Below are 27,843 nucleotides of genomic sequence, written 5' to 3'. Positions count from 1 at the left end.
GTTTTGTTCACAGATGGTAGGTTTAGGGGCAGGGGTTGAGTAAGTCATATAGATAAAAATATTTTGACTGTTTACATTGAAAAATCACACCCCTACATATATGCAATAATGGCAACCTTATTATGACGATAAAATTCCCAATATCGCGTTAGCATATCGACGCCGAAAAGTGACGCTAAAGGGGTACCTTGAGCGTCAAAAAGCGACGCCAAAACCAAGCGTCAATATGTGATGAGTTGGGATGAGACCGGGTTGTGTTAACAGCAGCAGTTCCTCTGCAAGGGCGAGTCCTTGGGCTGGAGTTTGTCTGCTGAATGAAACATTCTGATATCTAATACCCATGAGTATCTGTGTGGTCTAGTGGTTTCTATTGTTTTGCTGATGCTGGTGATTGGTATCTGTTTGACCTCGTATCTCTTTAAAGGCAATAACGCATTCAAACCTCATCCCAAGTTCTGTGACGAGACAAACAGATAGGTACATTGACATGGGCTGCATATTTATATTGTATATTTCTGCAGATGTCTATGTTCTGTCCTGAAATTTGTCAAAATTGTATTATTACTTTCAGTTATATACAGTGCCCTCCAAAAGTATTGGAACAGTAAAGACAAAATTGCTCTGTTGGCTGTGGAGTCAAGACATTTACAAATATGATTAAAAGATGAATTTGAGACAAAACTACAGAATGTCACATTTTATTATTGGGTGATTAAACATTTTATTATTGGGTGATTAATACATGTTTTACAAGCTAAAAAGTTCAGCACTTTTAGAGTTTCATCCCCCTTTCATCTGATGTGAGCATAAGTATTGGAACAGTTGCCTCACGGGTCTTTCCATGTGATCAGCTGTGTCCTGTTGCATTAATTCTTCAGATATTAAAAGCAGGGAATGTGTCGTATCAGTTATATCCATTACTTCTGTAATCTGAATCTTGCATTTGATGATGACACACACAAACCAGGATGAAGATGAGGGAGCTGACTTTGAGAGAAAAGCAAGCAATTTGGATGCTAAAAGAAAGGAGGAAGTCAATTAGAGCTATAGCAAAAACAAAGGGCATGGATAAATCAAGAGTTTGGAAACCACCAGCAACAAACAACTACCTGATCGGCTGAGAAAACAACAATAGTTGATGACGTGTCTGTAAAATCTAAAAAACCCTAAAAGACGTGTCTAAAAAACCCTAAAAGACGTGTCTGTAAAATCACCAACAACTTCCAGAAAGCTTGGGTGATGCTCTGACAATTTACTGCCCTCAGGAGACTTTGACACAGAATTACAGATGCTACACAGCAAGATGCAAACCTCTGACCAGCACCAAAAATAGAAAGGCAAGGTTAGAGTTTGCTAAAAAGCACAAAGGTGAGCCAGAAGAGTTTTGGAACTGTGTTTATGGATCAATGAGACAAAGATGAACCTTTATCTAAGTGATGGGAAAGCAAAAATGTGGAGGAAAAAAGGGAACTGCAAAAGATCCCAAGCATACAGCCTCATCTGTAAAGCATGGTGGAGGTGGTGTCATGACATGGGCATGCATGGCTGTCTCTGGAACAGACCCTCTCAACATTACTGATGACTTAATGTATGATGACAGTAGCAGAATGAATTTGGAAGGGTACAAACCATCTTGCCTACCAATATTCAAGAAAATGCCACCAGATTCATTGGGAAGTGCTTTATATTGCATCAGGATAATGACCCAAAACACCCTGCCAGTTCAGTCAAGTAATTTATAAGGGCAAAGAAATGGAAAGTCTTAGATTGCCCAAGTCATTCTCCAGATTTAAATCCGATTGAACATGAATTTCACCAGCTTAAGAGGAGAGTAAAGGCAGAAACTCCCCAAAACAAACAACAATTGGAATTGGCTGAATTAAAGGCTGGTAAAAGTATTTCAAAGGATGAGACCAAGAGTCTGGTGATGTCTATGGGTCACAGACTCACTGCTGTGATTGTGTGCAAGGAATCTGCAACTAAATAATAGCTTTTAATCTTTTATATCTGCCTTATGTTCAACTGTCCCAATACTTAAGCTCACATCAATGAGTGGGATGGACTCTAAAAGTGCTGTTCTTTTTATTTGGTAAAACATGTATGTGTTGAAACGGCTGAATAATAAAATGTGACATTCTGTAGTTTTGTCTCATATTCATCTTTTAATCATATTTGCAAATGTCTTGACTCCACAGCCAACAGATACATTTTGTCTTTACTCTTCCAATACTTATGGAAGTCACTGTACATATTCAGTGAGTGAACAAAAGTCTTTAACCGTTCTGATTTTGAAGAATTTTGCAGCGTTTGCTGCCAGAGAAAGATAATTAAATAATGTCATTGTACTGTTGTAGCAATGTTCTTCAGACATCATCAGTTGACTCCTGTTATATTTCTGCCTGTGCACTGCACTCCGTGGCAATAAAAGTTTTGTGCTACACATTTTGTGTGTTTTGCTGCTAGCAAGTCAGTGCTATTTTAGACCCTTGCTATCTGCACCTAAAGCAACATTATCAGGCTATATCAAGTATATTTCTGCATTTGGTAAAAACGTTTTAAGATGGAGAGAAATGCCACCCAGTCTTGTTCACTGAGGCATCTATTCTTTCTTCTAAAGTCCAGCTAAGTGGCTTTTGACCCAGTTTTGAGAAGGCGCTTTTTCAAGTGTCCATTGAAACTTGACAATTCATCTGATATGAATATGGAAAAAGACCAAAGCCAGATTAAGAGTTATGCTCCATCTCTTTCTGTTTCTCTTTCTTTCATACTGTATTCAGTTCTTCTCACAAACAATGTTTCCTGTTTCACTCATGATTTATAGCAGCACTGGGAAAGGGTTGTTATGTGCATCAGTCCCAATGTGAATATGGCATTTTTAGCACCAAATCCTGCAAGCACTCTTTTTGCCTCTTGGTTCCCAAAAGGTGCGTTAAGGTATGAATCCATCTCCTTCTTTTCTGCTGTGGTAAGATTTTATGTAAGGGCAGGTTTAATTCTGCAGTTTCAGGATTTGCATTCAAGAATCAGATGACTTTTATTATAGTGACTGACTGTTTAATTTTTCTCCTCCCACCGCACAGACTAAAATTTCATTTTCTCTGACTGCTCCCCATAATTCCCTGGGTGTCTTAGACCTGTTTGGAGGACGAATTCCTGAGGAGGTTAAGTAAATTTGTCTTAGAAAGATGTATTTGACATCATTTTAGTCCCATCCGAATCGAACATGTCTGTATTTATCCCCACATAAAGTAAAAATCATGAAGCAAATTATTTGAGGATTCTTCGGATATTTCACGGGTCCTCTGAGATTTCTAATCTCATCAGAATAAGAATGCATGTGAATGCAGTATACATTTTTTTTAACAAAGCTTCTTCTCATTTATTTGAACCTTCATTGAATGCCTTAAAGCTAAGTTTCTTGATGTCCTTCCTGATGTCCCTTTATTGTGGATTTAGACCTTTGCCAAGTTTCTAGTTAAATGTTTAGTTTTCTAAGTATTGCTTGTCTCTCGTCCAATATAAAAAAGAAAATTAAATAAGTTTGATCATGGAATAGGCTACTCAGCATAGCCCCTGTAATAACATCAGATATGATTCCCATCTTAATGAACTCTTTAATTGTATGACAAACACTATAATGTTTTCATATATGATCTTCCATAAAGTCTGAATTCGTACATTAAATAATCAGTACATGACTATCTGAATAGTACTTTTGGCCAGCCACTTTTTTTTTTCTTTTCCTCCAGCTTTGGGTCATTACAGATGGTAGTGTCTTTAATTCTAAATGATGGTGCTTTTAATTCAGTTAGCTTTGCCATTCTGTCTGTTTAGTGCTAGCTGTGCATTATCTCTCTCCATGTGAAAACTTTTCACAATGTGCTGGACAAATCATCAGAGCCTGAACACTGATATTTCTAGAACTGGAATTTAGGTTCATGACTTTATTCTATTGGAATTATGTTGTTGTTGTTGCATTGAGCTGAATGAGTTGGACTCATTTAGAATTGTTTAATTTATTCTTGGAAAAATGTGCATCAGTGCTGGAAATAAATGTTGTCCTTTTTAAATAATTTATGGTGATGTGGTGATTTGAGGGAAAGGACTGAATGAGTAAATAATATTGAGATTATATGCTGAAATGTACCAACAGGTGGCTTGTATTCTCCAGTTCCCGTGAGATCTTGAAACCATTCAGTGGTAATTTTTTGCAAATTATCTGAATGAGTCAGAGGTCTGAGTGGCCATATAAGTTTCAAACAATTAAATTGTTATTTCCTTTTAAATGATCTTTTTGAGAAAAGAGTATACTAATATAAAAGGCAACAGACCTGTAGCGGAACTACTAGTGGCTGATGTGTATTTTTTTTTTAAAAGGCCTATTGTCAAGCTTGAACAGAAAAGGACCTTCCCAAAGCAAATGTTTCTAGAATGTCATGCTATGTTCATAGGAATGGAATAATTATGTAAATAGTTATATGGTTATAAACATATATATAAAAGGGGTGTGTACACACGTTTATCAAGTTGATTTTATATAACGATTTTGTATGAAAAAAAAGAGAACAATTAAGCAAACTGTTTTTAAGGTATTATTCATTCAGCTTATTCCATTTCCAAATAAGAGTATTCTGATGAAAACAGCAGACAGGATGAACTGAAAGGACAACGTCCTTTTTAAATTTTCATGGCACTTGAACTTTAATCCTGTTTCTCTCTCATTTCAGGAACTTTTCCATTATGTCCTTATATAATTCTAATAATTGAATCAGCAATACTGTTTTGCATGCTTCCTTTTTTAACTTCTTGTTTTCTTTTTCTATGTTTACTAGTGTTATGCCTTGGACAAGGTGCCTTGAGAGGCAGTCAAATGTGATAAAAACATGAACAGCATAACTTAGGGCTGAAATTTACACATAAGAGGAGAAAATGAAAAGTTTAGTTACTAAATCCAAAGAAATCTAGGCCAAAAACACCCAACAGAAAAAAAAAAACTCTAAACTCAACTATAATTCAAATGAATTTTATGAATGTCAATGTGTTTTGTGTCAATATCTCCATAGCATAGTGCTTGTTTTTCTATGATAGGAAGATAAGTGTGTTTTGGCAGTAGCTATATCTGTCTCAGTAAGATATTAATTCACAGCCTGTATTTTTCTAAATAAATCTGGTTGTATTAAAAAAATTTCTGCAGTCAATCTTAGTGCTTTCAATGTCTAATCTGGACTTTCCTTAAGTAAACTGTAGTTGTACATCCCAAAACCACTGTGAAAAACAGCTAAATATATTTTTTCCACTTATTCCTTCTGCTTGCACCTCTCAGGGTCCTGTGGGATTGGAGGAGAGTTCATGCCCCGGCCCAGCAAACTCACAGCAGCCTGGAACTCGACACAGTTTCGTACAGGAGCACTTCCAAGCTCAGTACAGGTCAGACACCCCTTAGTCTTTGATTTAAGATCAAGTCAGCCCTTTATCTGTCTGCCTGAGCTTTGCATGCTACTGGGACACTTGTGTGGGATTAGGTGTCTTTGATTACTGTGTCAGTCACTGTACTGTGTGTGTGTGTGTGTGTGTGTGTGTGTATGTCAGTGGTATTTGATATGGTAATGGAATTGCATAACACCTATACAGTATGTTGTGTTGTTTTAACCTACTGTAACATGTAACAACCTGCGTGCAGTTATACATACAGCAAACCATTACACAATAAATCATTCTGTCAATAATCATGTCAAAATTCATGCTGTGAATAATTTCTGACATGATAAACACTTACAGAATCATCTCATACACTGCTGCTAATAAAAAATTCTAAAATAACAACAGGCCTAAAACTCAAGTTTTCCTGAAGTTCTAATGCCACCTTACTCTTTAAGTGCCTATATATCAAATCAAGTCAAGTCAAGTCAGCTTTATTGTCAATTCTTCCACATGTACAGCACATACATACAGAGAATTGAAATTGCATTACTCTCAGACCCTTGGTGCATACAGTTAACATTAAACACGTTCAGATACAGATAATACAGTTTAAACATATGTACATACAACTATACAAATATACAAATGAGGATATTGTAGAAAAAAATAAGAATTAGATCGATAAGTGGCATAAGGCGCATGGCAGATAGAGTGCAAAACCAGTTAAATAGAAACAACACTGTGTAGATATATTTGTAGTGCAAAAGAGCTTATCAGTCTGAGGACATTGTAGAAAATAAAAAAAGAGAGATAGATAATGTTGTATATTTGGTTGCATTGTTATTTAACTACAGCACCCAGAATGCACTGTTACTTTCCGGAAATGTTCTGGTTGAAGTTTATATATATAAAACGAAGTAAACACATAGCAGTTGAGCAAGCTAACTTGTGTGTCATCTTATTCTTATTGCAACGTTCATTTCTTTCACAAAGACACGACAAAGTGGCGACGAGAACTCAAGCACTCATGCGTGTGTTATGAGAACGAGGGAAAAAAAGCGGTTTTGTGTGAAACGAGAGAAAATACGAGCCGGCTGCTTTTTCACGTCTGGTAAAGGGGGAGGACAGACAACGATTCAGATAAGTGACTAAATTGATTGTTAACGACTGGAAACGGAACAAAATGGCATCAGTTTTCGGCTGTATGGGTCCGTTTGATGAAAGCAGTGAGCAGTGGAGTTCTTATACAGAACGTTTTGAGTACTTTGTGGAAGCAAATAATATTGATCAAGATAAAATGGTACCCACATTTTTAAGTGTGATGGGTCCAAAGACATTCACGCTGCTGCGTAACCTCCTACAACCAGAGAAACCGGGAGAGAAAACGTATGAGCAAATAGTGAATACTCTCAAAGCTCATTTCTCTCCAAAGCCATTAGTAATTGCAGAGAGATTTCGGTTTCACCGACGAAATCAACTAGAAGGAGAAACTGTCACAATGTTTGTGGCAGTGCTAAAAAAATTATCTGAACATTGCGAATTTGGTGATACACTGAATGACACACTTCGGGACAGATTAGTGTGAGGACTTCGCTGTGAGGGAATTCAGAAAAGACTATTAACTGAGAGCAACATAACACTACAAAGAGCAATAGAACTGAGCGTGGCTATGGAATTAGCTGCTAAGGAAGCTCAGCAACTGAGCTCAAACAGCAAAGTGTATAAAATGGACACTGAAAAACAAATGGAAAATAAAGCCCCATGTTTTCGCTGTGGCAAGACTGGGCACTCACATGCCACATGCTGGTTTAAGGACATGGAGTGCCGCAGTTGTAAAAAGAAAGGACACATAGAGCGTGCATGTAGAAATAAAGCAGAAAAAGGGAAAATGCAGCAGAAAACAACATTCAGAAGGAAACAAAAGAAACAAGTATTCACAGTTGACCAAGAGTACAAGAGGGGTACAGACACATCGGATGATGAACTTTCTTTGCATGTGCTTACTGTGGCAGGGGAAACAAAGTCATACAAAGTCACAGCGCTGCTGGAAGGACAGCCAGTGAAGATGGAGATTGACACTGGTGCTGCGGTGTCGCTTGTGTCGGATGTGGTATACAGCAAAATACTGAGCCACCTGCCACTTAAACCACCCGATGTGACCCTTAAAACGTACACTGGCGAATCAGTGACCATGAAAGGGCTCCTCCAGGTAACCGTTGAACTAAACAAACAAACAAAAAAATTGCCATTGTATGTGGTTTCAGGTGATTACCCCTCACTGATGGGACGTTCCTGGCTAGAGAAACTGCAGGTGAACTGGCAGGCCTTACACATGATGACATCACAAAAACTGGATTTAGAGGGTGTCCTTCGGAAACATAGCGACATTTTCAAAAAGGAGTTAGGCAGCATGGAAGGGATCAATGTAAAATTGACTGTTGAGCCGGAATGCCAGCCACAATTCTTAAAGTCCCGACCTTTGCCATATGCACTCAAACCCCAAGTTGAGGCAAGCTTAAATGAACTTGTGAAGGAGGGTGTGCTGGAACCAGTCAGTGTAAGCAAGTGGGCAACACCTATTGTTCCAGTTTTAAAGAAAGATGGTGGCATAAGAATTTGCGGGGATTTTAAAGTCACGGTGAACCCAGTGTTGTTTGCAGAACAATACCCCTTACCCCTCATAAATGACCTCTTTGCAGGACTGACCGGAGGACAGAAATTCAGTAAAATTGATCTCAACCAAGCATATCTGCAAATGCATGTGGAGGAACAGTCAAGAGAACTACTGACCATCAACACACACAAGGGCCTATTTCGGTATAAGCGTTTACCATTTGAAATCTACTTCAGCAGAAAAGACAATTGAGAAGTTGGGAGAAATTTTCAGTAGATTTGGACCACCAGTGCAGTTTGTCTCAGACAATGGACCCCAATTTATTTCGCATGAGATGGGCACATTTCTACTTGCAAATGGAGTGCAACATATCAAGTCATCACCCTACCATCCTGCAACAAATGGGCTAGCAGAAAGGTTCGTTCAGACCATGAAACATTCATCAACGCCTTCATGACTTCTTGCTGTCCTATCGCAGTACTGCGCATGCAACTACCAAAGTGTCACCATCTTATTTGTTGTTCAATCGGGAGCTCAGGACAAGTTTCGAGCTACCTAAACCAGCAACCCTCAAGGAAACTGTCCTACAACAACAAGAAAATCAGGTACAGCGACGGAAACTGCGAGCCAAAGACAGAACCTTCTTGACAGGCTCATCAGTGCTGGCCCGGAACTATGGCACCGGTCCGAAATGGGTTCCAGCTACTGTGGAGACCCAGACAGGTCCCGTGTCCTACAGAGTTAAAACTGCTGGGAATCTTCTATGGAGGCGACATACTGATCAGTTGCTGAGCGGAGTCAGTACATTCACTGACCTTCCTGAAGGTATCGACGATCATGATCAATAAGGTGCCAACTCACCAGTTTCTGTGACCGTCCTTACCGAGCCTGGTGAGACCCCAAATTCCCCATCTACTAAAGAATTGTCATCCCCGGATGTTTCGACAGAAAATGGAAATCAAGTAGGCCGCCGATATCCAATGAGGGAGCGGCGTCAACCTCAACGGTTTCTGGATTATACTTAGTTAGGGGCTACCCTTATTGCATCGGGGCAGAATAATCCCCTAAGGGTAAGCTAGGGTATGAGGTAGTCCACCCTCATTCCCAGGGAATTAGTTGTGTTAAGTTACCAAGGACATTTAACAAGGAAAACTGAATGTTCTGAGAATTTCTATATATATATATATATATATATATATATATATATATATATATATATATATATATATATATATATATAAAAAAATGTTCATAGAATGTTAAGGTGAAACTGTATGTTATACATTCATTCTGCATGGTGCTAGTTCAAAGTTACTAAGCTGACCTTAAAAGTAAGGGGGGAGGAGATGTTGTATATTTGGTTGCATTGTTATTTAACTACAGCACCCAGAATGCACTGTTACTTTCCGGAAATGTTCTGGTTGAAGTTTATATATATAAAACGAAGTAAACACATAGCAGTTGAGCAAGCTAACTTGTGTGTCATCTTATTCTTATTGCAACGTTCATTTCTTTCACAAAGACACGACAGATAAAGTGCATAAGGCACATGGCAGAATAGATGGAGTGCAAACCAGTTGAATGTACAAAAACAAAACTGTGCAGATTTGTTTTGTTTTGTTTTGTTATGAGTGTAGTGCAAGAAGAGCTTATCAGTCTGTTAAAGTGACAAGTTCGGATAGCTTTTTGTCAGACTATCCGAAGAGGTAATTTGCAGTCAATGTTGGATAGGTAGTGATCAGCCAGAGTTTCTGTGTCACAGAGTCAGAGTTCCTAGTGTGTTGCTGTGTTAAATGGGGGTGAAAGAGGGGAGGGGGGGCAAGGACGGGAGGGAGTTCAGCTTCCTGACAGCCTGATGTATGAAGCTGTCCTTCAGTCTGCTGGTCCTCGCCTGGAGACTCCGCAGTCTCCTCCCTGATGGCAGCAGACTGAAGAAGCTGTGTGTCGGGTGGGTGGGATCGCCTGCAATGCGGAGGGCTTTGCGGGTGAGACGGGTGCTGTAGATGTCCTGGAGGGAGGGGAGAGAGACACCAACGATCTTCTCAGCTGCTCTCACTATTCGTTGAAGTGACTTGCGGCAGGATGCGTTGCAAGCGCCATACCACACAGTGATGCAGCTGGTTAGGATGCTCTCGATGGTGCCTCTGTAGAAGGTGCACATGATGGGGGTCGGGGCTCTGGCTCTTCTGAGTTTGCGGAGGAAGTAGAGACGCTGCTGTGCTTTCTTGGCCAGTGCTACAGTGTTGTTAGTCCAGGAGAGGTCCTCAGTGATGTGCACACCCAGGAACTTGGTGCTGCTCACTCTCTCCACAGTCGCACCGTTGATGGTCAGAGGGGCATGCTGAGTGTGTACTCTCCTGAAGTCAACAACAATCTCCTTCGTCTTCTCCACATTCAGAGAGAGATTGTTGTCACTGCACCACCCGGCCAGGCGGCTCACCTCGCTCCTGTAGTTTGTCTCATCTCTGTTGCTGATGAGACCCACCACAGTCGTGTCATCCGCAAACTTAATGAAAATGTTGGAGTTGTGTGATGGTGTGCAGTCGTGGGTCAGCAGAGTGAAGAGGAGGGGGCTCAGCACACATCCTTGGGGGGCCCCAGTGTTCAGTGTGATGGTGCTGGATGTGTTACTGCCGACCCGTACTGCTTGAGGTCTCCCGGTCAGGAAGTCCAACAGCCAGTTGCACAGAGAGGTATTGAGCCCCAGCTGGGCCAGTTTGTGAGTGAGCTGTTGAGGGATGATTGTGTTGAATGCTGAACTGAAGTCTATGAACAGCATCCTGACATATGAGTCTTTTTTTCTCCAGATGTGTGAGGGCTGGGTGGAGGGCAGTGGTGATGGCATCATCGGTCGAGCGGTTGGACCTATATGCAAACTGGAAGGGGTCCAGGGAGGGGGGGAGGACAGACTTGATGTGGTGCAAGACTAGCCGTTCAAAGCACTTCATGAGGATGGGAGTGAGTGCTATTGGACGGTAGCCATTGAAGCAGGATGGAGATGACTTCTTAGGGACTGGAATGATGGTGGTAGCTTTGAAGCATGTGGGGACAACAGCCTGATTTAGTGAGATGTTGAAGATGTCTGTGAAGACCTCAGTGAGTTCCACTGCACAGTCTCTCAGTACACGCCCAGGAATGTTGTCAGGACCCGGAGCTTTGCGTGCGTTGATCCTGCTGAGGGATCTCCTCACACTGTCCGGGGACAGCGTCATCACCTGGTCACTGGGAGGAGGTGGAGTCTTCTGTGCAGTGGTGCTGTTTTGTGCCTCAAAGCGAGCAAAGAAGGCATTCAGCTTCGAGTATTATATATTTGAGTATTATAAGTTTTTTAGTTAAAAATGACCATTGTTCTTGAGTGCATTCCTATTAGCTATGATTGAGTCTATGAGGCTATGATATATATATCTATAAATCTATGTGAATTTTGTGCAATTGTTTTTTTTTTTTTTTTTAGTGCATTTTCACACCATTTGGAGTATTTGATTCAGAACTTGGTATGTTTTTTCTCTCACAGAGTTTGGTTTTGTAGCACACTGCTGAATCAAACAAAATAATTATTTAATAAATGTAAAACAATTATTTGGGACATACTCCACCATTCAAAATTTGGGGTTGGCAAGATTTTTTTTTAAGTATTTGATCAAAAATAAAGTAAAAAACATAATTTTGTCAAATATTTATTACAATTTAAAATAACTGTTTTCTGTTGTAATATATTTTTTATTAATTCATTCCTTTGGTGGAAAAACTGAATTATCAGTCATTATCTGATTTGGTGCTCAAGAAACATTTCTTTTTATGATTGATGTTTTAACTGATATAGCTGTCATATTTTTTTTTGTAACAATGTGAAAGTATGTCACGTCTTTGATCTATTTAATTAATTCTTAAAAAATTCTGACACCAAATGTTTTAATGGTAGGATAATTAATCATAAACACCCAAAGAAAGGAAGTTTCAAGAATAATATTTGGTGGAAAATACTGATAGTTCTTATCTCACACTACTAGCTTAGATTAAATACAATATTTCTGCATATTCATATCGGAGCTCCATGCAGCTCCCATACAATTCTCTACTGGTTATAAATGACTTCCGGTCTGTTGATCAGCGATAGTGAAAAGGTGGTTTGAAGTTGTTGCACACCCAGCGTAGAAACAATGTTAGACCACATTCTTTACAAGTTTAAGCTTTATCGTGTTGTAAATCTTTAGTGTAAACTCACCTAAAACAAATGCCCTCTAAGAGCGTCTTTGACGCTCTCCATTGAATAATACTTCTGCCAACGAGATTACAACAAACAAAAAATTTTCTCATGTGTGTTTTTTTTCCTAGTGAAAACAGAAAATGCAAAATCCAATCTTCTTTAATCTCATCCCTTCACTTTGATCAACGCAGCTCATGCAAACTATTTAATAAACTTGCAGTCAGTTGCAGTTTAATTAATTGCATTAGCCAGGTCACACAACTTTAAATTTTAAGTTCAATGAATTAGATGCATACTAATAAGTAAATTTTTTTTAGCCTGTAATTCTTACAGATTCCTTAAATAATCATGTGCACTGATTATTCGGACATCCATCAATGAGGAAGATGACTGGTTATCTTCTGTACCGCAGTTTGGCTGAGAGTTTGTCTCCTCTCATACAAATGGGCTCATCCGGCACACGCTGTGTGAGCTCTCTAGAAAACAGCAGGCTTCATGCTATTCACTGTCTCTCTCAGGCTGCAGGGCTGTTGAAACATCTGCGCCGGAACTTTCTGCCGAGTGAAAATGATCAAGTAATCATACGCTCTACTATAGAGAATATTACGCAAGCATTATATTCACCTATTTTTGGTGTGATAAAAACCTTCTCGCCAACAGCATTTCTGCTTTTGCAGAGGTGAGCAATATGCAAATGCTGAATATTAAGTTTTCAAGTGAGCAAAAGTTATTTCAGTAGGTTTAATTAGTTTTTTCTTCCGTGCTAAACATTCTAAAGAATCAAAGCTCTTTATAAATATCCCAATTTTCCTAGCTGCGTGCCCACTCACATTTAGACTTCCTCACCAGTAGAAAGGCAGGCAGAGATGCTTCTCAGTGAGTTCTTGATTTCACAGCTTCAATTTGTAATTCCATTAGCTGTCTTGGTTGCTCTAACTTTGAAAACCGAAAACCTAATATTTCATATTGCACAGACTGCATGTTTATTTATATCTACACATTAACACAGGAAGTAAGGCTGTGATATCTCTGCTTTCAGTGTTTGTTTATAATTAAAGTCAATCTGTCTGTTAATATGACATTGCCTGTGGTGGTTTATCTCTGATAAGATATGAAATATAGGAAGACAAAACACTTCAGCAGCTGGATTAAAGTCTGGATTCAGAATCAGTTTGCAGCTGTGAGCATTTCTTGTTCTCCATAGGTGTTTAATAAAGAGACTGAAAGCATTGAAGTTTCCTCAAGGACTTTGATTATAGAGATGGCTTTACAGTGCAGACATTTTGGACTACTGTAGTTGCAGTTTTCTAGTTAATATTGGTTTCAACTGCATGTTGAGTATGAGTTTTAAAATGGAGAAGTTTAAATATTGTTTAAACATTAAGATATCGAAAATGATGTTAGTCAATACGGCTGATTAGTTTCCTTGAGTCAGTTTAAACTGTTAATTATTAATTAATTGATTAATTGAAATTCAACAAAACTGTGGTCCAATAGTTTATTCAGAAATTTCACAGCTCACAGCTTCATGAGACATTTTAAAATGATTTAGGAAAATATACAATATGTTGGTAAATACAGAGGTTGAACAAAATCATGTGAACATCTGGGAAATGGGCAATATGTCTTTACCTTGTGCGGTCTTCTGTCACTTTTGACTGAAAAATAATTTTTCTTGAAATTTTAAAAATCGTAGCTTTTTATACACACATCAAGTGGCCACACAAAAAAATTGAGGGCATGATTCAAAAAAGCTAAGTGCTCGTAAAAAAAATAATCACACTCATGATCTTCGGTCAAAAATGGCCGACCATAGGAAATGAATGGGAAATGGCAAAACAAAATTAAAATACAGAACATTTTTGTGTTTACAATCTACAAATCTCCCACGATGCAGAAAAAAAATTGTACAGCAATGAAGGGATGAAACTCTAAAACATCAAGAGTGCAAAATCAACACACACACACTTGTACACACACCCCTATGAACTGGTGTGCTTGTAACACAGCAACTATGTAAAATAAAATAAATAATTCAACTACAATTTAGTAAAAATGTGGACAGTAAGGAAGGGGTTACACTCTAAAACATTAGTTCAAAAACTGATGCTTCAAATCAACATTTAAAACAACAAAAAATATAAACCTTGACAAAAGTAGTCTTTGAGAATGCCTTAATATACATTTAAATCCACAACCTAATAAAACTAAACAGTTATGTATAAAAACAACTAAGGAATTCAAAAGCCTCTCTATAGATTCCTATACAGGCATACTGGTGTATGTACCTATTAGTTAATGTACAGAACAAGTTATGCGGCACTCAAACGGGGGGTATAAAAATGTACCAAGGTACTTATTGAGTAATTGATGGTAGATGTACATAGTAAGTATATGGAAATAGGACTGTAAAATAAAGTTACACAGGAATTACTAATTCTTCAAACTTTGTAAGCACTGTTGTGGAGAGCAATTTAGCATTAACACACACTTGTTTGTAAGTACTACATATTTACCACGTGCATACCAAGTACAGTATGTGTCTTGTCTGTTTCCACATAATAGCACATTTTTCCGTTGGTGCTACACATTTACCATGTACATACCATTAGTATGCACAGTAATGTGTCTTATTAGTTACCATATATGGATACTGTAAGGACCTGCCTGTTTGTACCCACTTGACCGTAAGTACTATATATTTACCATGTGTATATACATTAGTAAGTACAGTAAAGTATCTAATTAGTTAACTTGTACAGGCACCACCTGTAAGTAGAGCCCTGCATTTCGGCCCGGGCCCGACGGGCCCCGACTTTTTTACGCCTCTAGGGCCGGGCTTCGGGCCAATTAGTTCAGAGGCGGGCATCGGGCTGTTTTGGGTTTCTCCTTATTTTATATTGTAGACGTCTATCAATTAGTGATGAAAAAAATTGCCGCGCTGGTGGAAACAACAGGAGACCACACGACTGAGAGCAGCTCGATGGTGTTTAGTGTCCCGCAGCAGCAGAGAGCGCAAGTGACTTCAGCGCAGCAGAATAGTTCTGCATTCAATAGGCTAACGCTTGCTGCAAAGCCCCAGCAAACATAACCATGAATGTGTCCGCGGGAAATAGTAAGGAGATATTTGAATTATTTACTAATAAACTAATGTTTTCTGAGTCTGTGTCGCAAGGATGAAGTTGCTGATCCTGACTCGCCGTCTCCTCATTAGACGCGCCTTTAGAGAAATGCATCTTTACTGATTATGATTAAGATTATAATAAAATAGTTTTTGTTTTAAATTTTTTTTATTTCGTTAAGTGATAATTTAAAGCTTTCTATAGATATATTTAACATGTCTGTGAGGCATGTATTCACTCAGCTTCGGTTCATTTTTGTGAAGCGCTCCTGTTCAAGACGAGACGACAGAAAGAGCATCATGTTTGTTTTCTTTGTTTTATAAAAGAACTACCTTTTGTTGGTATTGTGAGTGCACACAAATACAAGTAGACCCTTTACAGGTCCAAATGATGTATTACTCTTACCTTTATCAAAAAATTAAAAAATGACAGCATAGGCTATTTTAATTTGTTTCCACTGAAAAAAATCCAAAGCTGGTGCCTCCATGTCCTGCAGAGCGCGCTTTAGCTTCCACTCTCCGCACAAACTAGATATAGGCTAGCGCACATTATTAGCGCAGGTTTAACGTTTAAACATTGTTATAAGCTTGAACTGTTTTAGTATATCTATAGATTTTATTTTAGGCAAGTCGTGATGATATGAGAAGGCTAAATTGATCAAACATAGGCTATGATCTGCTCATGCAGCTGGCCGCTTGGTCGTTACTTTAAAAAACAAAAACTTATAGTCTATTTAACAAACAAAAATGCTCCAAACGTTTTTCTAAATTAACTTAATAAAAAAACAAAACAAAATATAATAATTTTGCCATTACACACAAAACAGAACTATTTTAATAGCCGAAACAGTAGTATAAACTGTTTTAGGAGAAGGGGGGAAAAAACAGACGGACTCGGGCCGGTAATTCTGATAAGCTGTCGGACGTGGGCCGGGCTAGGGCCTGAGCGTCTCGGGCTAGGGCCTAAATTTGAGGCCCGTGCAGGGCTCTACCTGTAAGTGACCGTTCTTACCCACACTTGTCTGTATGTATAAACTAATTACCATGCATTTACGACTGTTAAGTACAGACGTGCTTCTTATTTGTTACACCTCAGGTAAGTACTTTGTGTTACCACTCATTTGCCTGTAGGTACAAGATATTTACCATGTATGTACCAGGGAAGTACACGTACTGTAAAATAAAGTGCTACCCTGTTTTGTTTGGGAAAAACCTGTTCAACCTGCTGTGTTGTTGAAAAAGTTGGGTTCTGAGTTGTGAGCTGCCAAGGTCCCTTCACTACAGATTACAGCGTGAAGGCTACTGAATGCTTATGTAAAACATTAATGGATGCATGGATTAATTGATGTTTTGAGTTGGATTATTTCACGGTCTCATCCAGTTTAGATAACGGAATAATCTGAATTAGTATTACGGTTTGAGTAATATTAATCAGACTCGTTTGATTCTCGAACTCATTGACTCATTGATCTGATTCTAGCAGTAATTTAGTTAATAGCTCACTGGAGAAGATAATTTAGTGTTCTGTAAAAGAAAAGAAAAACATATAGGAACAGAATTGCAGATGTGGACAAAGTACACAACTTACTTGGGAGTGAAAGTACAGATACTGCTCGTCAAATATTTCTCTATTACAAGTGAAAGTAAAAGAACAGAAGTACTTGCTTTTAAAAGGATATGCCCCTGCCTTTCCAGAAGCCTTGGAATATAGTGCAAGAGTTGAGATACATTTCTATGGTGCCTTTATTGTACATTTTATTTTTATTCATTCATTTTATTTATTTATTTTTTTTAGTTTGACAGCTATTTTAAGTCGTTGAATGGAAAAGATCTTTTTTTGTGTCACATGTAAAAAAATAAAACCACATACAGGTTTGGAATGGCATGAGGGTGACATCATTTGCTAATTTACCATGATTTTCAGCTCCATTCTTGGATCAAAGAGAGTTCAGTACTATCGGGGGTCATTAGCAGGCCCATGCTGAATGTACACCCAGAAAGCCTCAGAATGCTTGTTGTTTAAATTCCACACATGCTCTGCCCCTTGAGTTTGTTTATTACTTTGCCTGAAATGATTATGCTTTCAGCTACCGATAAACCAAAATGTAAGTCTATAGACCATATTTAGGCTGGATCATTTGACCTATAGGGCTTATAAAACATTTGCTCCAAATTAGCTCTGTTCACCTTTTCTGTGCAATTTTCTGCAATTATAAAGAGTACTAATACTGGACCTCACAGAGGGATCTAATAAAGAGAAAGGATTGTTCCAATGCATTATTTATATATTATCTGAATTGAAGTTAACAATCAGGGTTTACAGTGTACAAAGGGTTAAAAGGAGAAATAAAAGAACCTTGTTATATTTAGATCAAAGCTCTGTCAATGAGCAAAGTGGTTTGACTTTCTTTTGTAAAATTATTGTTTCGTCTTTGAGCATAACATTCACTGGCATAACATTAGTAAATTGACTAATGACTTTGAGGAAAGGGTAACACAGGGGGTGGCTTGACTCCACCTTAGCCCAACAAACCAATCACGCTCTTCTGACATCTTGACCAGACTAGTTCAAAGACAGTTTTTTTCAATGGACATCCTTTTAAGTGGCACTGTGATTTATCACAGCTTAAAGATACAAGCATGGCACGGGAAAAGAGGCACCTATTGGGTCTGAAGGATGTTTAATTTGAAGGCAGTTTGTAATTTTGCAACCATCTTTAAAACTCTTATTTGTGTGATTTTTGTAATTTTTTAGAAATAAATACTAAATAAATGTCAACTTACATTTAAAATAAATATATTTATAGTTATTAATTTTGTATTTCTCAAAAGAGTTGAACATTTAAGCTTTGTAAAGGAAGTCAACACAACAAAGGTCAGGGTGATATGGCCACAGCCATATCACCCTGCAGCCCAAGACCGGTTGCCCACTGAAGCTAAGCAGGGTTGAGCCTGGTCAGTACCTGGATGGGAGACCTCCTGGGAAAACTGGGTTGCTGTTGGAAGAGGTGTTAGTAAGGCCAGCAGGGGGTGCTCACCCTGCGGTCTGTGTGGGTCCTAACGCCCCAGTATAGTGACGGGGACACTATACTGTAAAAAGCACCGTCTTTCAGATGAGACGTTAAACCGAGGTCCTGACTCTCTGTGGTCATTAAAAATCCCAGGATGTTCTTCGAAAAGAGTAGAGGTGTGACCTCGGCATCCTGGCCAAATTTCCCCATTGGTCTCTGACCATCATGGCCTCCTAATCATCCCCATACACTGATTGGCTTCATCACTTTGTCTCCTCTACACCAGTAAGCTGGTGTGTGGTGGGCGTTCTGGCGCACTATGGCTGCCGTCGCATCATCCAGGTGGATGCTGCACACTGGTGGTGGACGAGGAGACACCACCCCTCACAATGTAGAGCGCTTTGAGTGCTTAGAAAAAGCAGAAAAGCGCTATATAAATGTAATGAATTATTATTATTATTAACAAAAGGTTGGAAAATAATATTATTTGCTTGCATTCCCACCTTGCTATAGAGAATGTGAAGCTGACTTCACGCCGTGTTGAGTTCTGGGAAACCGCTTTGTTTATCCACCATACTGGGGGGATCGTGTTGCCATTTCGCTGTTGAGTTTAGGCCAGGATTTTGATTTTCTGTCATGATTGTGGAAAATGTCACCATTGTGTCATTAATGCTGCTTCAAGAACTGCAAAAGTAACTCTGATCATTGTTCTAAGAGAAAATTGGACAATGCATTATTTTTTTGCCTTTTCTCTGTGAAAAACAAAACAAGGAAAGCAGGTCGCGGAGATGACGAGAAGATGCCGAATAGTAAATCTATTAATAATGTCACCGATAAAACTCACTGCTTAATTACATTGCTGCATGTTTTTGAAAGTTTTAAATTTTCTTTGGTTTAATAATTAACATTACCTTTGCGAGTATGACTCTCTCACTCATCTTGTGAATTAGCAGAATTTGAACAGGGACATTAAAACGCATAACACAAATGATGTTGCTTAAGGTACAACGATAGCGATAAATTATAAAACATACTATGTGCAGATACGCACATAAGCCCAAAATGTGAATGCAATGTGTTTATTTACACGTTCAGCGGTTTCCTCTCATATAAAGAATGCTTAATGCACCGAGACAGTGAAATTAAAATTCTACATTCTATAGACACCTATAAAGCACGCTATGTCCAGAATATGTATGTCTGTCTTAATGCATAAGCGTTTTATTCATTATGAATTTCTAAAGGGAGGAAAACGCCTTGCGTGTAATTAAACAAGTTGTTAATATTATGGGCTCATCTGAATGTATTTTAGCATCACTGTCTTCCTACCTTAAACCAGCATTTTAAAATGCTATAAATCTATTCACAAGCTTCCAGCTATTTAATTTTAGTTGTCATTTGTTGAAAAAAAAAAATCTAAAAATACAGTGTGCTTGTGTCTGTTTGATGAATGTGACCCACATGTTCTGATTCTCTTCTGTGTAGCCATGGGAAAATTTATATTTACAATGATAAAAATTATACTTTTGTCATTAAAATGTTTCCAACAAAGAAATGAATTGACTGTCAGATTGTTGAACAAAAATATTTTATTTGAATAATCTGCCATATGAAAAAACAAAGCGAAAGAGCCGTTACTGGTGTTATATGGTGATCTGCCTTGGTCTGCCCAGGGCTTTTCGAAGTTACAGTTGAGACCACCCATTATTTTCTCGGAAAAACAACGAAATTGACTCAAGATACTTATGCACATGATAAAGGATGTCTTGAATGTCTCAAAAATATGAATAACTCATTTTCGGCCAAAATCGAAGTTACGGTCTTTTGCCTTTGCACGGCAATATGTATATGTGTATATATATATTAGTGCTGTCAATCGATTAAAAAAAATTAACTAATTAATCGCACCTATGTTTTTTAGATTTTAATTTTTTAGAAAAAGTTATGTTTTTCTAAAATGAATCGCAATTAAGCCCACCTAACATTAAAGTTTTTAAATATACTTTTATATTGCAGTAATTTCACATTCAGTCTTCAAATGTACAATGTACAAACAACATAAAGACAGTATATTTTTTATATTTCTTTAATGGCATCTCTTTTTATGATTGAAGGCCAGCATCACTGATATCAATACTACTGATGTCTCTATAAAATTGTTTTTTCCCCTGACTGTAGCCATTCAGAGCTATCAATTTTAACACTTATTAGACTTAACTTCTAATTTAAGTGAACTTGAAACTCTTCACACGAACCCATAATAATAATTGACATATTTAACTACCTGTGCCCTTCAGCAGAAATGCACAGAAAATTAATAGTTACCAAACACTAAATTCTAAATTAAATATAGATGAACCCCTTAAAGCTATAAAAGTTATTGATTTACTCTTTTTTTTCTTTTGTTCTTGGATTAATAGACATCACAGCAGCTGGTTATTAGCTTATGCCTGCTATTGCTTTAAAAGCTGCTGCTGCTGCTGAATGTGACACGGATCTGACATGCATCTTATTTTCTCACAAATCTCTTTACATTTTCTGACCCCCTTCAGGTTTTAAAGTTTCTACTAATGAGCGGACGAGTTGAATCGGGTGTTTTTAACGCATGTGATTAATCTAAAAATTTGAATGCATTAATATTTTTTTAACGCAAATTAATCGTTTGATAAGGTTTGACCCCAACTTTTTGGCGTCATTGCAGCGCGGAAGGAAATCATTGCCTGCGTCCCAATGTGCAGACTATCCATCCTAAATTCTATGTGATATTAGTAATTTTCAATACTATTTAGGGCAGATAGGGTGTAGGCTATAGTATGCACATTGGGACGCAGGAATTGTGTGATTATTTATATATATATATATATATATATATATATATATATATATATATATATATATTGTTGTTTTTCCATTTTTATAATTCTCACGTAATAGTTCTCACATTACAGTTTCTCGCATCTAGTTTTGGTTTTTTGAGTTCTATTTCAATTCAATTCCAGTGTCCTTGGTTTGTGATTGGTTAATTGATTAGCCTTTGTCCTGTGTGTGTATACCCCCTGTTTGGTTCAATTCTTTGTCTGTTCTTCTTGTAAGGTTGGTTAGTGTTGCTCCTGCATTTCTCTTGTTACTAGTTCCAGACTGTTTTGTTTTTGTGTAATAAATATATGCTGCTTGCCAATAGATCCTCGCCTCAACTCTCTCCTGCTCGTCCAAGCAACTGTGACAGTAATTAAATGATATACGTTAGAGAAGTTTATCAAATAGTTCTAAAATTCCAAAAACATTTCATGCAAAATAGTTTGTCCTTTTTTATTCTTTTTGTGAAAGTGGTACGGAGTTGATTCTGCCATGGCTTTGTATGGAAAAGCCACTAAATTATTCTACCTATTTAATTTCTATCAACTGATTATGCACAGTTAATGAGCATCTAATTATTGTCATTGCTGATAATGTTCACATGCTGTTATTTTAACTGCTCTTCATTATTCAACTACACTCCCCATACACTCTTTCACACTAACAAGTGCATAATTTATTTGTATATGGTGCAAAACTCTTCTGTTGAGTATGTGTGGTGGTAGGTGTACTCTGCTATTTTAAGGGGTCTCCACCGGTTGATATGACAGCCCTGCTGAGTTCACGAGAGGCAATTGGACCCCAACATGATGCAATATCAGCCGCATTCTATGTCTACTGTTCCTTCACTTTCTTTTTCATTTATTCCACTTACAGATGTCTCTTCTATCTTTGTTTCTCACTCCCATCATCCTCTCTGCTTCCGTGTTCATTTTTCATCCCTCTATCTGTACTCGCTTTTTTGTTCCCACTGAGATATTGAAATCCATGCATTCCAGAGCTTCCTGTCTCTGTGAATATGAGAGCGTGTGCGCATCTCTCCTGGTTTGCGAGCTGTCGTCTGCTCAAATACATTTCCAGTGTTCAGCTGTTGAGTCAGGAAGGGAAGCTGTATATTGGGCTTAGAGACAGACGTGCTCTTACAGTCCCCTTTCCAAAAACTATATATATATAAATGACAAGATAAATATAATTGACATTAAGATATTAAACATTTAAATGCTGGAAGGGTCACAGACAATACAATTTCTTCAGACACTGCAACGGTTGGTCTTCTCGTGATACAAATTCACAAATCAGAGTTGACCAGACTTGAACTTTAAAATGCAGTGAAATGGAACATAAAGTGGAACATATGGAACATAAAGAGCTTCCCTTAAAAAAAAGAAAAGTGTTTGTAAATGTGTCTCATGGCATTTACGTACCTGGGTGCACTTTTTAGCGAGACACGAAATACGTACCAATAACTACATATTAGTGCAGTTTCAGTTTCCTAAAGAACTTTAAGAATATCATGTCACGACTTCAAAATAATATTAATATGTTGGGAGATTTGAAAACTGATGCTTTTGAAAGTTAGCATCGCACATATCCAGCCTTGTATCTATGGGTTTTCATAGACGGTAGGTTTGTTCGGTAGCTCATGGATTACGGAGCCGTACTTAGATGGCGAGGAGCTCCGGTTCAAATCCCGTGTAATCACGGTTCAACAAAACAGTTCAAATCTGCATAAAAGGAAGTTGAAATGGCATGGTTGCATCAACAAGTATATTTTTATACCAGTTTTGCATTTGTTAACACTATCGGGTAGGTTTAGGGATGGGTTTGGTGTAGGGCATATTTCCAACACGATAGAGCATTAACTTTTAGGGACAGATCCTGGAAATTTGAATTCTGAACCGCCGCAGTACGTACCTGTAGCAACATAATAAAAGCACAGCAATACGTACATATATCAACATAATAAAAACGTGCCAGGGTTCACGTATTTAACCTGTGGTTTCTCTTTGAAACTGCAGCGAAACGTGCAGTAAGGTACGTAAAACAGTGTCGCACAGAAAGTGCACAGAGGTACATATTTTTATGAGACCAGGTTGAAAAGAATTTAAATGAATTATGTACTCATGAAAATACAGTAAGTCCTAATATCTTCTTAAAGCATCTGTCTTTTTAAAAGAATGTTTATGGGTTTTCTTTTTTTTTTTTTTTTTACATTAATTCAAGACAAGAAGAAAATGAGCTTAACCAGCTAAATTGTCAGGGAATTTAAGAAAAATATAAAATATTGCAGTTTTAGGATTAGGATGATGTGGTAAATAAAAAACAGGACAATAAACCACAGGGAATCCTTTTGTAATTTATTAAATATATATGCTGTATCTGCATTAACAACATAGTTAAGCCAGCTGTAGCAAACATTCTGAAGGATGAGAAGAGAGAGTCCATATTGACAAAAAGCTTAAGTCAAATTGTAAGAATGAGTATCAGACTCACTTTGAAGTTATCATATGAATTTTACAAAAGGTTTTTGAAAATGTAAGCTATACTAATCAAGAATACAGTCATGCAGTCTCCTTAGACACACATTTTAATAGAATTGGCTGTACCCTTTCAGTTTTACATGTCTCACAATGTGAGATTCATAAAGAAAATAAGGAATCTGGTGTAGAAGAACTTGACTAACCAGACCAGACCTGAAACCTTCTAAACACTTTCAGGATGAATTGGCATGCCAAATCAGAGTCAAACCCCATCACCAAACATGAATATATGGCCTTACAGATGTTCATGGGCCTCAATTGCTGACATTTTATTGATACAGAACATGGTGACTGCAGGATTTAATTTGAGGGTACGTACAGATGCAGAGTATCTGTATTTATTTATTTAACTTATTTAATTTATTTTAGATTTAGCTCAATTGTGCAGGGGCATTTTTGTCCAATTTGCACCCATTAATTTCAGACCCCTGCCCAGGGTTATGTAATTCAGTGAGAGAACAGTCCAAACAAATGCAATCTTTTTCAGCCAGTTCCCTCAAAAGAATGATTTAGTCAACACAAATAATAACTGCTGAAAATTTCATAGAAAATGTTTCTCAGGTCAATCAAAGCACTCGTCCTGGTATGCACAGTGCATATAACCATAGAGCTGCAGGCGCCACTGATACACAGTGCAGTTCATTAGTAGATTCCAGGTATAATTAAATGTCTCTTGGTCATTTCTATTTTTCAGGTCATCATTGACATGCCCTCATTGCCTTAAACAGAGCAACACTTTTGACCCTTTCCTGTGTATTTCACTTCCAATCCCACTGCGACAGACCAGGTACGTTACTGTGTCTTCTGCCTCTATTTCTTTGGAATCTATTAGGACTGTTTGTCTGTATATGTATTTTGATGTGTGTTTGTATATACAGCAAATGTGTGTCTTTGTACGTTTGCTATTGTGTGTTTAAGTTTTTTTGTGTCCTTGGGCACCCTGAAATACTGCATGTGATGAATAATCAAGTGCATAGCTTTTAACAGAACAGTGTCTCAATTTTCTTAAATCTCAAAAACTGCTTGTCAGCAAAATCTCTCTGCGAGACTGTCAACCTGTCAGTAAAAACCCAGGACACTGAACAGTTACTGCTATATCATTAAACCTAAACCTATATTGTTAACAAAAGGAAACATGATAATAAAAACACAATTTGAAGCAATCATGCCACTCTAGCTTCTATAGATCTTTAAGCTCTTTTATCATGAATTGTTTTTCCCTGATGCCTGAGCGCTTCACGTCACAAGTGCAGTGCTGTACCAGGTGAGCTACTGAGCAAGTTTACCTTGTCAAGAAAATGATACATATGGAGCTGGTTATATGATTCAAATATCAAAATGTATCAGTTTACAAATCATAAATGGTAAAAGTGTAACTTATAATATTGCAAGGAGATATGTAAATAAAATTATTTTTTAATTGATAATCTGCCCTTGTAATGTAATGTGGTTTTGTATAACTTGAGTGCTTTTTTTGGGTCCAGCATTTCACATACTACTTTCAATAATGCAGTAGAAAAGCATCTGAAAGTCCATCCAAATCTTTAGAGCCACAATTGCAGCTGCAGTGAAAAATGCCGCTGCATTGAGGCAATCAGCTGCTGTTCGACTGGCTTGTGTGAGGCCATTTCTAGCCAAACAAATACAGTTGGAAACAGACCAGCTCTCGATTCTAATGTGCTTCCACAAGCTGCGTGTATGTGGTATTGTTACTGTCCAGACGTGCTGGTTTTAATCTACAGTACCTTCACAACCACACACAAACACAGACAAATCTACACTGACTCAGTCTGTAGGCCTGTGGCAAAACTGACTGGTTACTGACTTTATCACATATTCTTTGATATGCAGTATTGGTAACTAAACAAAGTAATAAGACAGAAGTGGATGTGTTACAGTGGTTTTAATCATTGTTAAAAGGATGATCCATTAAAACTGTGAAATTATTTTATCACCTTTGTCATTCCAAACCTGTATTGCTTTCTTCCTTTTGTGAAGCACGAAAGAAGATATTTTTAAGAACATTGAGAACCAAACAACATTGACTTCCACAAAAAAAACATGTTCCAAAGAAGAAAAGAAAGTCATACTGTTTTGGAATAGCATGACTGTGAGGGTTTTTTGGGTGAATTATTTTATGTTTCAGAATAAAACATGACATTTATATTGAGCTTGTGTCAACTACAAATCTTATTTCAAGCATTTAACCAAAAACCCATTGAAAAAAAAATAAAATAAAATAAAAACATTGACCTCAGAATTACAGAAACTGAATTTTTCCTCATAATTCAAAAACACCTAGGAACCCATAGTGAATTAGCTGAATTGGCCTACAAATTGACATCATGAACAGTTGCATCCGATGATATGCTAAATGTGTATGTTTTCGTTTGTTTAGGGCCCTTAATGTAATTCTGGTGTTCAACACTGAAGGTCAGCGGTTTCTGAGAGTAGGGTTGGCTGTGCCTCTCTTTGGGTCTATCTCAACGCTCAGGGCCATGGTAGCAGAGGAGGGCAAGATCTCTCCAGACCAGGTAAGACCTGATGTCTGTCATCTCATTTTGTCTCTCTCTCCCTCTCTCTGTCATATTTTCCTGTTCCTGAACTTAGTTGTGTGCCATACACACTCACTCCTTTATTGTATTGTAATGCACTCGCACACCTTACATAGTCTTGCCAAAGAAGAATTCTTCTTGCTCACAGATAGTAATAGCGAACAAATGCACTATTCATGCTTCATTAAACTGTCTTCTCTGAATACACTCCACCTGCTGGTTAATGGAAACTTCCCAGACTTGCTCAGCCAGGGCTCAATGTGTTATTGTGCTGCAAGATACACATTTTTAATGCCACTGCTATAATCCTTACAACATTTATTAATTTACATATTCACTCACTGAAACCCGGTTAATTTCCCCCCTCACTTTTGTTCAACTTCAGAATGCAAATTTCATTGATTGTCACACATTAAGCATACGCATTTGAGCTTATGTTTACCATATTTGATGGTCTTGTTAGTTGTATTTATAGCACATTTCATACACTATGGGAATTTAGTGCGTATATATACAGGATAAATAGAAAGAAAAAATAAAGAGTATTTTTAAAATAATAATTAAAAAAATAAAATTTTGTAGATTAGTTTGCTAAAATCTTTATTTCATGCTTTTTGAGAAGTCATCAATCCATTTTAAATACCATGGCAAAATATAGGGAACCACAATTATACAGAAACTGAATTTCAATATTCAAGTGTTTAAATTTATCTGCTTGACTAATTTAGTGCATTCAAATTATACACACAAAATTTGTTACCTGAGGATGGATGAGGATATTATGCATCTGGTAAGGAATAAATGGCTAGATGCTATTACTGCAAGGTAAAAACCCTGATACCATCTTTTAAAAAAAGTTATTTCTTATCCAGCTCTCAGTGTCTCCATGAAAGGGGCTAACCGACTACCAAGAAATTCTGACATTCATGGGGTTTTATTGGTCACACTTTTTTTTAAGGTCCAATTATCGCCATTAACAAACTATTAACCAAGACTTTTACCTCAATAAACTCCTAATTTGCTGTTTAATAATAGTTAGTAAGGTAGTTGTAAAGTTTAGGTCTTGGATAGGATTAGGGATGTAGAATTTGGTCATGCACAGTATGTGCTTTATACGTACTAATAAACAGCCAGTATGTTATTAATAGGCATGCTAATAAGCAACTAGTTAATATTGAGAATTGGTCCCTATACTAAAGTGTTACCTGTATTCAACTTTTTACTCTGCTAATAATTGTATAAGAAAAAATGTATTTAGATTTCATTTAGACCACCATTACTAATCTTCTACACAGTAATATGTTTATCTCTTCAGTTCTGTCAGTAATAGGCCTAATGTGGAGAGGCTTACAGGATGCTATGGCTATTTCAAAGCCACCCCCGAATAATATGAGAGGGAAGACACTTCAGCGCAGTGCACAAATTACCTACTTAGCCTAAACAGATCTCAATACTGAATATTATATGATGGGTTCAGGCAACATATTTTTATTTAGCCTGTTTCACAGAGCTTATATT

General features: G+C 37.5%; 1 protein-coding gene across 2 annotated transcripts in view; it reads left to right on the top strand.

Moving 5' to 3' along the window:
• LOC306845431 (ubiquitin carboxyl-terminal hydrolase 43-like) overlaps nt 1-27,843 on the top strand; it is a 114,852-nt gene that overhangs the window by 35,023 nt on the left and 51,986 nt on the right. For both annotated transcript variants that reach the window (XM_079378225.1, XM_079378226.1), the window contains exons 3-5: nt 5,324-5,427; nt 24,465-24,557; nt 26,169-26,304. In XM_079378225.1, the coding sequence (XP_079234351.1) occupies nt 5,324-5,427; nt 24,465-24,557; nt 26,169-26,304 (333 nt within the window). The remainder of the gene's footprint in view (nt 1-5,323; nt 5,428-24,464; nt 24,558-26,168; nt 26,305-27,843) is intronic.

The sequence above is a fragment of the Barbus barbus genome (genome assembly GCF_936440315.1).
Source record: "Barbus barbus genome assembly, chromosome: 25".
NCBI classification, from domain to species: domain Eukaryota; kingdom Metazoa; phylum Chordata; class Actinopteri; order Cypriniformes; family Cyprinidae; genus Barbus; species Barbus barbus.
This window is presented reverse-complemented; position numbering and strand designations above follow the sequence as displayed.